The sequence below is a fragment of the Symphodus melops genome, assembly GCF_947650265.1.
Source record: "Symphodus melops genome assembly, chromosome: 1".
NCBI lineage: Eukaryota > Metazoa > Chordata > Actinopteri > Labriformes > Labridae > Symphodus > Symphodus melops.
In genome coordinates, this window is record NC_136691.1 from 52,492,996 (window position 1) to 52,506,445 (window position 13,450).

At 40.8% G+C, this 13,450-nt stretch overlaps 1 protein-coding gene across 1 annotated transcript; it reads right to left on the reverse strand.

Annotated features, from left to right (window-relative positions):
* Positions 1 to 11,814, reverse strand: LOC306831111 (mothers against decapentaplegic homolog 4). Its single transcript, XM_079355005.1, has 10 exons — positions 11,605 to 11,814; positions 9,683 to 10,031; positions 8,900 to 9,074; positions 7,136 to 7,387; positions 6,911 to 7,018; positions 6,768 to 6,818; positions 6,204 to 6,387; positions 5,450 to 5,618; positions 4,925 to 5,063; positions 1 to 3,971 (listed from the first exon to the last, which is right to left on the reverse strand). Exons 2-10 carry the CDS (start codon positions 9,920 to 9,922, stop codon positions 3,760 to 3,762), a joined length of 1,530 nt encoding a protein of 509 aa, XP_079211131.1. The 5' UTR covers positions 9,923 to 10,031; positions 11,605 to 11,814; the 3' UTR covers positions 1 to 3,759.
* Positions 11,815 to 13,450: the final 1,636 nt, after the last annotated feature.

Sequence of the window (13,450 nt, forward strand, 5' to 3'; positions counted from 1 at the left end):
TTAGAGAATACAACTCCTTGTTTAATTACACTTTCACATAAGAAATACAGGTAAAATTTGTATCTGCAATCTGTCATAGTAGTCAACGTCAACTCATTCGAGCTGAGTCTTTCGGCTCCTACAATAACTGCAAGTAATATAAAAACATCTGTCCACTTTCAAGCACAAAATATAACATAAGATCTCCAGAATGAGCTCAGCATCAGTTACATAGAATCATAAAATATCCTGCTTCCTGCATCATTTTGTGAATAAATCATAAATCTAGACTCTCTTCATCCCTGATGTAGGATAAACTTTTTTCAAACAATACAACTCAATTAATAGTGAAGTGACCCAAAAGAGAGAGAAAAAAAAAGGGGGGGGGGTGACAGGGATAAAGCAATAGGGCAGAAAAGTGGGTCAGGGGTGCGAGATGAAGACCCTTAATTTGAACTACAAGAGCAATGATAAAATACAGAAAGAATATACAGTGTGGCAGATGTGGAAAAAAAACACAGCATAAACAGATGTTCAGATCCTTTTCAGTATGATTTATCAAAAACAAACAAATGCCTTTCAAACAGAACAGAATGCATCACATGCAGCTGGGTGTAGGAGGGGGGGGGGGTCTGTGATCAAATTATCTCAGTGCAGCATGCTTCATGTTCTCGTTCACCTTCAGGCTGCACACTAATAACTGATGTACTTGCACTAATCCATTTGAAGAAGGAAGGTTGAGTTCTTTGGGAGCTGGGCTGCTAAAACGTTGAGTTGACATCATTCAGCTGGATCGTTCCGATCAGTTCTAACGATGCATCTTCCTTCTTTAATGTTGCTCTGATATAATAGCAACGTGCAGCACGGCCGCATGAAGCAGCTACGAGTGTTTTTACACAACTGACATTTACATGTGTGCAAGGCTCCGTGTCCACCTGGTGTTTGGTCTCGGTATGGAAGTGCTGGCTGTGCACTTGAAGTGTTTGCATGCCGAGGGTAAAAAGCACTGCATGCATCCTGTCTCCATGACAACGGCAGCTGTATGATCAACAGTGCTCCGTTACTTTTTATTGTACGTTTTGTATTTCGGATCCTTAATTGTCCGATCAGACACGGCACAGAGAGGATTCAGGTACAAGCCTTGATCTGTAGGCGGCAAAACTACTGGGCCTATCACTAATTTGGAAAAGAACAGCGGCGGCGTCAACAGCAGCTTTCTGAAAAGTTTAAAGATTTTAAAATTGAGCACTTGGAGCGGCTGCACGAGAAAATGGCAGGGCGCTCTGAGAGAGAGAGAGAAAAAAAAAAACAACACACCCGAGCGCTGCGCCTTTTCTCTTGGCAGCTGCCTGCTGCTGTGAACGCTCTCATTTATAAAAAAAAAAAAAAAAAAAAAAAAAAAAGACACTGGTGTTGAGAACGCGAGGTGGACACGAGGCCTAAAGCAGGTGATGACGTTCCTTTAAGTGAAATAGGACGTAGGAATCAAGGGGATCTATTTGCCTTTAAATTTCATGCAAACATTGACATGCGTTTCAAAAAAAGTTATTTACATGGATTATAAAGGAAAGGAAAAAAAAAACACAAAGAGAAAGAAACCCTACAGATGTGTGAAATGCCTATAGAGCGCCAGGAAAGAAAGATAGAAAAAAGAAAGGTGTGTTCTTAATACAAATGCATCACAATGTGTCTTCTGCTGAAAAATCCTACAGAAAATATAAACCAACCTTTTCAATCCCTCATCAACATCGCAGGAAGACCACCTCAAAATAAGAGTTACTGAGTTATAAACAGGAAAACAAAGTAAAGTGCTACAAACAGAACACAATTCAATTCATAAAAAGTAACAAAATAAAAGCATAAAAATATATATCAACGCTGGGATAGTGTCTTTAGTTCTCTCCTGTCTGTCAGTAACTACACCAAAAAAACACCTGGATCAAGTAGTTTAGAAGTGGGCTGCTAGTTGTAAGACATTTCAATAGAACGATTAATGTCGGGTATGCTTTAAGATAAAATAATAATTCAACTATAAAACTGAAATGAATGAAAGTAAACGATTAGACTTTAAAAATTCTACTAAAAAATTAAAATCTACTGATCTGTGGCAAAGTCCAGCAGCACATGGCCAGTCGTGGTCATACTCCACTTCAAGCATGTTCATGAGCGTCAAGTACTTTGGTTTGCCAAAACATCGAGAAGTACGGAAGCCCGAAGCAGACATGCATCTGTACATTTTTCTAAACTCTGATTGGTTCGTTTCAGTTGTTTTCTTAAGGCCAAGGTAATGAGAAACAGTAAAGCTCTAAAAAAACAAACAAAGAAGCTTGAGCTATCATGGTAAAAAGCAGCGATGTTATCTACAGAGGATTAAATCTAAAGAATAGATGTTTGTCCACTTCAGGCTTCCCTGCAATGACATCTCAGACGCCTTATGTTAACCGTCTGCCTCTTCTCTCTTCTCACTTTCTCAGACACAACCTGCTCTCAGTGTCGGAGCAAGAAAAGACGATCAGTTCACAGAAGGCTTCATGAGATTCATCGTTGGGTTTGTGGCAGCGTAAGAGAAGACGAAACAGCAGCTGTACCTTAAACTGACTGCATCATGTGCTCTTCACTTTGACCCTGTTCATACTCGACACAGAAGCGTCCTCACCCATGTGTTTCTAGGATGCATCTCCAAGCTTTGATCAGATTTTCTTTCCACATTTTGTGTCGCTGGTGGTTAATAGATTAATTCAGTCAGTAGCCAGACAGAAGGGCCATTATTGTTTAAGTTAATTACAAGAAATGATGTACAGTACACACACACAGCGTCCCACCTGTTGAGATTGGCAGGAAAAGTCTTTCAAGACTTTAAGTGCGGCACATCCTGCGTTGATGAACTCATCTCTGTTACAGCCGTTTGTGAGGGCACGACGTGCAGTTGAATGTTTTACAGATTAGCTTGGCGCGTGGTTTTACCAAATGGATCGTGACGCATCTTTGAGGTTAAATTTCAGGCTGTCGTCAGATGAACTTACCATCTGAGATTTATTGAAAAATCCAGTACAAAGAGGGTCTCTCACTGAGTGAAGACTAAACTTTAACTGGGGGCTCCACTTTGATTTGAATTGAGAGTATTGGACTGAAACATTCAGTGACAGACACCATTCACGCAGCCTCGTCTTAAGGTCCAAACGTGGACTTTGCTTCAGGTTCTTGTGAGTCTGGCAGCAGACTGAACGTGCTCATCATCCTGGGTTCTAAACAGGTTGAATGAAAACTTGAAAGACAAAAACCAGCAGTACTCTGGTTTGCACACAGTGGATATAAGAGCCTGTCAGAACGGCACTTCCATGTTATAAATGGTTCAGTTGGTCGAGGGTCCATCAGTAGTTGGTGGTGTTGGACGGCGAGTACGTTCCAGTATCACAGATCTGCAGGTCTTCTATATGCACGTTGTGTTACTTTAGGACTGTAATGATCTGAGACGTCTTACAGTTCATTCCAGTCAGGACAAATCAAAGCCACTTATCAATACAGATGTGTATTTGTGTAATACATGGCTTTGCTTCATTTCAGCGTCTCTTGCTGCTTTAAAAGCAAAAGTCGAGGGCCACAGTGCACAAAGGTGCCTCAAACACACCTGAAACGTTTTTTTTTTTTTTCTCCTTATGCGTAAGCTCCAGAGTCACAGCTGTTTCACCGAATTCTCACACACACACAAAACAGTTCATTGAGGAAGACTTTGCCATCGGCACTCTACGCTGCAGGAGTGGTGCTGCAGCTCTAGAGAGCTCAGTCCAGAGGCTGCGGGTCTGCTATGGGCATCGTGTGCAGAACCTCGTCCAGTAACTGTAGAGCTCTGTGCAGGTGGATCTCGATCCAGCACGGGGTCTCCTTGATGCTCTGGCGGGGGTAGTCTGGCCCCCAGCCCTTTACGAAGCTCATCCTGAGAATACACAGCCTCCGGAGATCATCTACCCCGATACCGGCTGCTGCTGATAAACCTGAGAGGACAGAGGGAGAGGAAGAGACGACCAGGTGAGGCTGCAGACAAACTTCAAACCATGTGCTCTGATTTCTTTGGAAAACTTAAAAACGTGATTCAAGTGACGTGATGTGTTCCTATAAGTTCATCTCAGTTGTTTTCTAAAGATTTGACACATTTCACTTGTTATCTTTGGACACCGAGATGACGAGAAAAAAGCAGAGGTTTAAAAGAACAACTATAATTAACTTCTACCTGGGAAAATCAGTGAGTGTTAAGTGGATTAAATTAAATGTCCGCTTGTGTGAAAGTCAGTTTTAAACCTAAGCTAACAGGTTCTTTTTAGTGCATATATTTGCTCTACATCACAAACCAGCACGTCTCAACACTGCTATTCATCAAATTGTTTTTCTTTGATGCAATCAAAATGATTGTTTCATTTTCTGTTTTTGATTTTAAGCATTTTTGAAATACGAGATATATTTAACTTTTGCTTGACTTGATTTTATTTATTTATTTTGCTCTCAGTGTAACTACTTTGAGTACTTTAAAATCAAAACAACAAACCTAAACATGTCAATTCAGGCACTGAAAAATCATTTCTACAATGTAAAAAGACCAAATATTAATTAATTCATCCAAATAAATCAATTAGATCATGAAAAATGTTGCAGGCCTGATATTGTCTCACTCTGTAATAGAAATTTAAAGTAAAGTAAAAGCAGTAAAAGCAACCACTTGCATTATACAAGAATACACTTTGAACTTTATCTTTAAAGAAAATTAGAGCGCAAACGTTCCTTTCTTTCCAAAACATTTTTTTAAATCTCAATGAGAACTGAGTTAAAACATGTTTATCGATTTTTTCCATAAACAGACATGACATCCATCACAGACTCAGGACAATTCACATCAATCTTTCATCCTCCTGCCTCTGTGAGTGAAGGTGTCTCTATAGCCTCAGTGTCTTACTTATAGCTGGAGCTATCCCTCCGACTGAGCCCGGTCCAGGTATGTTCCCAGCCACAGCAGCTGCCTGTGCTGCAGCTGCTGCCTGAGCCGTGGCAGCCTGCTGCTGCATCTGCCTGTGACACTGACGAAGGTCAAACACCTGGTGGGAGAGAGGAGACTGTAAACACTGAACCTTCAGCTGCAATTAGCCCCCTGAGCCGGGGAAATGTAACCACTGCAGGCTGCCAATCAGGGAGAACCCTGAGTAGGAGTGGAGCTTTGTGAAGACGTCTTAATACGACTAATGAGAGAAGGGAAAGGAAGCGCATGGAGACAGATGCAGTTGGGGAACACAGTCTACTTAAGAATGCACAACATATGTCTGAAGCGAATGTCGACAGGGGCAGAGAGCCAACGGGTAAAGCATGAAAATGATGTTCAGCTTTCACTCAGCACTTTACCCAAGAGGGAAAAAACCAGCAGTTTCTGAGCCGTCAACCTTGATTGATGCGCTCTCCTTTACAGTCCACACAGCCGTCTTCCTACCTTGATGTAAGCGCTGGGGTAGATTTTGTGCACAGCGTCTCCGGGGGCTCGGCCTGCCTCTCTGTCCAGGTAATAACTCTGAACAAACACTGCGTGGTCACTAAGGCACCGTACCCACACGTCTCCCTCGCCCTTACACTCCAGCTGGACCCCTTTGCCAATGTGAAGCCTGACAGGAAGGACGGCAGGGAAGACAGAAAGAAAGAAAGCAGTTTGAGGGATAATGGTGTCATGTGGAATCTTCCTTGGAGACAAACTTTCAATTATAAACACCTAAACTTTTTTTTTTTTTTAAACATCCACCCACAAGGTTTGACATGTGAAAAGAAAGTGTGGTCGTCTCATCCTTTTCACATCTCTGAATGTTGAACTTGTGTGTTCAAAGACATTTAAAAGCATTTAATATTAGCACTGAGAAATATCTGCATCTACCATCAGTTTCTAAAATGACAACACGTGACACTATTTTTCTGAGAACGTCCCTAAACTTTCCAGATAACGTGGAGTTGCAGCAAATATATTCAGGAAAATTGTAACTGCAATCGAGTTGGCGGGAGTAATGATTCGTGTATCCTGCCTCATGCTCTTTATTTCCTGCCAGTGTTATTTTGTACTGTGAATGTGTTCGATTGCATAGAGCACTGATATCAAGAAAAATACTGTGATCATAGCGTCAGGCCGAGTTGCCCCCTCCCCCTGATCTCACACTATGAAGGTTTGAAAGAGTAATTTTTAAGCTAATTCAGGCGCATACCTCGCTCTTTCAATAGCCTCCGTACGATGGACGTTGCTCAGCTGGCCTAAACAGAAGCGGTCTCCTCCTGAGGGGTCCACGTAACCATCCACCGTCACGATGGGACAAGAGGAGGGCACCTTAAACGTCTCCCCGACCTGCACATCCATCTCAAAATAGGCAATGGAGCACCAGTAGTCAGGAGCTAAAGCAACAGGGGAGAGCCAAATCAGCATGTGTCAGCAGCGACCTGAATACAGTTACCATCTGACAATGATGTACATCCATAACCAAGCAACTTTGAAATCTGATGATGACATTTCCATTTTTGAATTTCAAAAAACTTAAATTAGTCACAAATATCCAATCTAGGCTCAAACGTCACTTTTGATTCATGTATTTAACCAGGTTGGTCCCATTGAGGGAGAACTGCACACTGCCTTCATCAAGGACAAAATATGAGACAATATGAAAACCCTGCTGTAGACCAGTGTGCATGATGTAAAGAAACCTGAATTATTTATTCAGATATGTTGCTCTTCTTTTGGTTTCTCCGACGTTGATGTACTGGTTTCGTGATCTCACCTGGGTGATTGGATATGGGAGGCTGGAAAGCGAGCTCATTATGCACCGGCCCTGAGAGAAACAGAGAGAGGCGTCAACCCGTGTGAGTTCATGTGTATGATTCTGTCCTTGGGTTCAGTATAACAGCTGGAGTTGTTTCTTACAGTAGTGTGTCGGGTGTGGCATGGGTGGGTGGTGCTGTAGATGACCGTTGGTGTGGTGGGGTAAGTTCGGGGTGAAGCTGCTGTTCCTGGACCAGGTGGAGCTGGCACCTAACGGGGAGGGAAGAAAAGAAGTCAGAGCTCCACAGAGGGACAAGATGTTAGACAGTAGTCTCAACTACCACTTAGAGACATGCACATATAACATGTTTCAAACAGGTTTCTTACTGCCTGATCCAGCAGCGATGGCAGGGAAAGACGACGTTGAGGCAGAGGTGGAAGCCTCAGCAGGTGTGAGCAGGTTCGGGGTTGCAAATGACTCAGAAGGGGCCGGGCGGCTGCCTGACGGGGGATGCTGGATGGTCTGGATGGAGTGTCCTCCATCAATGGAGGGTAGACTTTGAGGGCCATCAAAATCATACTCATCCTTTATCAGTCCTGAGCTGGGTCCAGACGGGGTCAGTGTCAGTCCTGATAAGTCTGTGAAGAAGGATTAGGAGGTGGACATGTTTTCCCTCATTCTTATCAGCTGTGATTTAAATTCAATTAATATTCCCTCCAGAGTTAAAAAAACAAAAAAACAACATCCTGCAATATTGTATTTATTGATGGCCTAACACTGACGTTAATTGCCATTAAAAGCACTAATATAATTAAACTGGAATACATTACAGAGACATACAAGTCTAATTGGAGAGAGGGGGAATAAAACTCCAGTCAAACACATGAGAGAGTTGGGAATGATCAGAACATTTTGGTGCCGTATAAAGTCGGGAAAGAATATAATTTAAGAGAACATTAGTAATAATAATAATGTATTTGTTTTATATAGTACTTTTCAAAACATTCAAGAAGCTTTGACAAAAAAACAAAACAAAAATAAACTATCAATATAAGGGGGAAGGATGTGATTGTCTTTGATGTTGAAGGTGAGTTTTTAAAGATTTCTTGAGGGAGTTGAGTATTTCATGCCCACAGGTATGTACTCATTTCTCAGGATGTGTCACCTTTTTTTTTTTTTTTAACTGAGAAAATGAGAAACTCTGAAATACCAGAAGGACAACAAACAAAGACGTGTGTTTTGTCACTGTTGGGCCGGAGAGTGGCGACCACTACAAGACGTCACTGCTTTAGAGTCAAACTCTGTCGTACTGATGCACCTTTCTCTAAGCCTGCTCGTTGTTTCTTTATTTTAGTGCATAAATCAACACCACATAATGCTTTCACACACATCCACTATCGATTGAATACTCCTCATAACTCTTGTTTTTGATTAATTGAACTGGTTTGATGATAAATGTTTTCTTTGGTAAACTTCTGACTCCTCCCATCTTTTGTCCGACCCACGAGCCGGATTATGACAAACAGGTCCAGTAATCAGAGTGGCTCTCACAAACACGCGCGCAGAGTAGTTGGGAGACGATATTCTGAGAGAGCACAGCTGAAGTGAAACCTTTCTTCATGAAAATGTACAAACAGAGGTGAGTCTCTAAATTATGGAACGAAGATGTAATCAACCAATTATGGCCAGGTTCAAAATAACGTTTAATTTGCGTGATAGTGACAGCTAAACTAAATGCTAGCTCAACATGTTGCGTTCCCTGTGACTCGCACATGGCAGCGTTTGTGCTGAAGGCGCGGACAGTCGCGCTCAATATGCGTGGTCACAGCGTTAACGAGCAATAGGACAAGATCCTGTGGAGTTATCAGTTTCCTAGTGAAAGGGAAACTGATATCAAGTTATCGAGTTCACCCGTCCCGCGATGTGACTATCGTGAAAGCGATCATGGAAACCTTGAACGTTTATCTTTTTGTATTACTGTCACTTTTTGAAGACAGCCTCTGTTCATGTCAGAACATTAAGAAACATGAAATAACAAACCTCATTCATTCCATCTCTTATAGTTTCATTTACTTTTAATGGCCGTACTAATCCACAAACACATATCCATCGATATTTACTCAAACTGAAAATCAGCTCCTGTTACTCACCTATACCAGGAGACACCACCCTCTCGTAGTGATAGGGGTTCACACACACATTATCACACTTAAGGTCGAAGGCAAACTGGCAGTATTTGACGTGCTTCAGTTCATTCTTATGCAGGTCGGGCCACCGCCACAGCCGAGCATAGATTACATGAGGAAACCCTTTACGGCCTGCGACCTGGAAATAAAAAAAACGACAGAGCAAGAAATCAAGATTCAGACGTTTAGATTCAGGTGTCGATAACGTGTTTGTGCTGGGGAGTCAAATGAAGTGTTTCTCGCTCTTGTGGTGAGTGGCATGGCAACCAGACAAATACACACTGTTTAAAAAGAAAAGCTTGAAAATGCCTCCGCACAGCTCTGCTAAACTGCAGAGAGATTTCCTCAACCTTGTTCCCTCACATAGCTTGATGTTTTGTTAGAACTACGAACGGATGAGTTCAACTTTTATTTAAATTAAAGAACAAAAAAAAAATTGACATTCAGAATAATCCATACAGAAAATGGTTACCGGGTTCAGGAGTCTTTATATATAAAAAAGCTAAAGACATTATAAAAGGCGAAATCATATTTCTGTTTGTGAGCAAACTGAATCCAAATGACGGACACCATTTGGATTCTGATAGCAACTTATTAGCAAACTTAATTGCTAAGAAACTGAAAATGGTGGCTGGAAACTAGAAGAAAAAAACAATGTTTTTAACCCTCATGTCATCTTATGTTTTAGTACCTGTGTGTATAAGATAGATGATAAACACGATACAATATTAAAATGTAAGGTCATACCTGCAGCCGTCCATCGAGTGTCCTCTGGATGGTCACACACTTGCTGGGATGGGCCCCGTTGGTGGTGATGGCTGTGATCAGGGAATCGAGCTCGTCTTTCTTCTCCTTCAGCTTTTTGACCAAGCTCTCGATGGCACGCTTGGCAAAGGTCTCACTCTCACCGCCCTGTCTGTGACACATGAGGCTGTGCACAATGCTCAGACAGGCATCATTGCTGGTCGGTGTGTTGGTGATGGACATCTTGGCTCGAATCGTCTCTGACTTTCTGAGAATTTGCAATGTTCAGGCAGTTTCACATAATCAGGAAGCTAGAGTAGAGAAGATCTTCACAGGGCAAGGTCGACGAGTTCTGAAAGGAGAGAACATGACTTTTGTATTTATGTAAGGTTAAAGAGAGAGCATGTTTATTCAACTTAATAATTACTGTTGGTGATGAAGATTCAGGGGTGGGCCACATGCGGCCCCCCCATCAACCCTCAAGTCAATATCTACGTCTTAATTGGAGACATGAAGAAAACATGACAAAATCTGCTATGAAATTTAATGAAAACCAGATATATCCCCAAAATCATGTGATCACTGGTATGTGTTGAGTTAAATTGAGTGAGAATTAAAGGCATGTGGCCCTTGCTGTGACCATCCCTGAAGTCGACGATGGCGTTGTGATAATGACTTAATGACATTAAGAATAATCCACTTTTACAGGGTTTTTGAACATAGGTAACCTGAGTATTTGTGGTCTGCATAAGTCTTACAACAAAGAGAAAAATGCTCTGTTTCAAAATGTGCTCTCCTTGTGATGTCACAGTGGTATTCTGGTAACAAAAACAAAACCTCCCCTTCTGTGTAATTTTGTCTCAGAGGCATGCTGATGATATACAATGTTATATACTGATGATATACACCCCCGAGGAAGATAGGGGTGAGGCTGGGTGAAGGGGGCGGGGTCACTGCATTTAAAGAGACACACACCAAAACGGAGTGTTCTGAGAGAGCCGTTTTCTACAGGGTCTCAAACCTCCTCTGGTGCTTGAATCATGTTATGTTTCAATCAAAGCACAGCACAGATGTTTCATTTTAGACCACAGGACACTGTTAAGAGTGTAAAAGGCATACACTATGTCCTCTTTAAGACATATTAATTACATAGGTTTAATATGAAAGCCAATATAACTTGACGCTGATTGAACCTGGCTTAAAAAAAAGAGAAAATACTTATCATACATACTACTCATAGTTTCTAATTCTTTGACTACAATGTGTGAGTCACACCTGATCAGTTATTAACCTGTTTTTAAAAAGGGAACAGATAATCAATGAGTAACAGATAGCATCAAACAAAAGGCTTAAAACAAATTAATATTTACTATTTAACACGTGACACAATGAATCAACATTTGTTTCATTTACGTCTCAGTTTATAAAAACACATAACTAAGTATGTGGTACATCACTTTAAATAAAACAGCAGCTGTTGTTGTTGTTGTAGCCTCCTTCCTTGCTAGCGGCGCCACTCTGGCTGCATTAAGTTATGGAGGAAACTAAGCAGCTTTAAAAACTTTGTAACTAACAGGTTAAGTTTTTTACTTCATGCAGTAAATATCTATGTATAGAATTTGACTCCCTTGACGGATACACTCGTTTTATTCTGCTAAATAACGCAGCTAGCATCGACGGGAGCGTAAAGCTAATGTAGCATGATACTGTGATGTTTAGTCCTTCAGAACAATCATTTATCTGCTTTAGGATGATAGTCAGCGACAAAATAATCCGACATAACCCCGAACACATTGGTTGGTGAATTATGTCAGAGTAGTATATTGTCACAAAGTAAGTGGAGCTTTATAAAAAATAAAACAAAAAGCGTGTTAGCGGTGCTAGCTTGCATTGCAGCTAGCAGCCGTGCTCCTCTTCCTTGTTACCTTGCCAACGGGGCTCAGTGGATCCTCTGTGACTTCCTAATTCTCCTCATTAATGTCCTCGGCCGCTTACAAAAAACATAGTCGATCAGAGAGAGTTAGCTATCGTGAACAGTAGCCCAGATTTCGCGTGAAGCCTAAACAAGCCCCGTCCCACTTTACGCACGCATTTCCTCCAGTGGCTCATTGCGCATGCGTAGAATAAAACTACTGCCGTGACATATAAGGACCTTGGTTTAAAACGACATATTTTATGTCTCCCTTCTCTGTTTATTATATATTCTCTTGAAACGTAATCTCAACACACCTTTTACCTGTGTAGCGATCTTCTAAAGTTCATATCAAAATCAGAAATCTGCCTGCCTGTCTGTCTATCATCTATCTATCGATTTAGTATTTCTCTGTTGAGATTAAATTATTGATAATGAATGAGTTACTTTACTGATATATCTTGCATTCTGAAGTTGTTAACTTTCCCCTCGGTTGCTACGCTCCTCAACTGTGGAACAAACTCCCTGAACAACTGAGGACTGCTGGCACACTCAACTCCTTTAAATCAGGCCTTAAAACTTTGTTATTCCCTCAGTCTGCCTTACTGCAACACATTCTTCCTTTTTTAATAGTTTTAACAGTTGTTCCTTTATCGAGTATTTTTACTTTCATCCCTGTCTTTTAATGATGTATTTATATATATACATTTCTGTTTTTTTATTTATTTATTTTTACAGGGACAGTGCATATTAATAAACATTTCTGTAAATATGCCAGAGTTAGCCAAAAGGCTAATTTTCATCTGTTGTCCCTGGCCAGATTTTATAAAGGTCTCCCTAAAAAAATAAAATAAAAAAAAACCACAATAAAATTCAAACATTGAAAAAAGCCATGTTGCATTCTTTCCTTAAGCTCTGTTTGAATGTTTTTATGTTTTTATGTCTGTAAAGCACTGTGAATTGCTTTGTGTCTGAACAGTGCTATATAAATAAACTTGCCTTGCTGCACAAAAGTCTCTGCACCCTTATTTAGCCAGTTATGTGAAATTGATAATCTCTTAGTTTCAGCAAGAAACCCACTGGTTCCCAATCTGTCCCATTTACAGATGTGAATATTACCCGCTGACAGTCTGCACAGTGATGATTAATTATCAGCTTTGGTAGCTAATGTTTCTTGGCATGCTCCCATAATTTGACTTTAATAGTCTGTCATCTCTGCTTCTCTTTGTGTCCTGTTGCATCATCACCCCCCCCCCTTTTTTTTTCAAGCTCTCATTTATTCTTTCTTTCAAAACTAACAAAGAGAAACAACCTTTAATGATGAATCTGAGCAGACAGTAACTACTTCTTTTCAGTCTTCTTGTATTTCGTTTTTCTTTTCTTTCATTTGTATTTTTCTTCAGCAGAGAAAACAGTACATAGAGAAAAAACAGAAGCAGAATACAAATAGTGACAAAACACAAAGAAGAGGAACAAAAAGGTTGTAAACAAAAAAGATATAAAACAATGTGAGGATGTTTGTTTTTGTGTCTGTTAAAGTGTATTTCTGTATCTTCAGTTTGCCTTTATATGACAGAGATAAGCAGTTTGTCAGTGTGGGAGTAGAAAGGTGAATATGTGGTTGTCCAGCAGAGGGCAGTAAACACCAACCTATAGCTACTACACTGTGTTGATCCAAGCTCGGCCTGCAGAGACACAAACTCGCAATGAACATTTTGAGACGCGGAGAGATTGACGCTAAATGGCTGATGATGAAACTAAAGTCTTTATTAATTTGAAGTCTTGAACACGACCTTTCTGGCACCCTGCTGTCACACTTCAATTACTAGATTATGTAGTACTTGTTGTTTCAGATATGA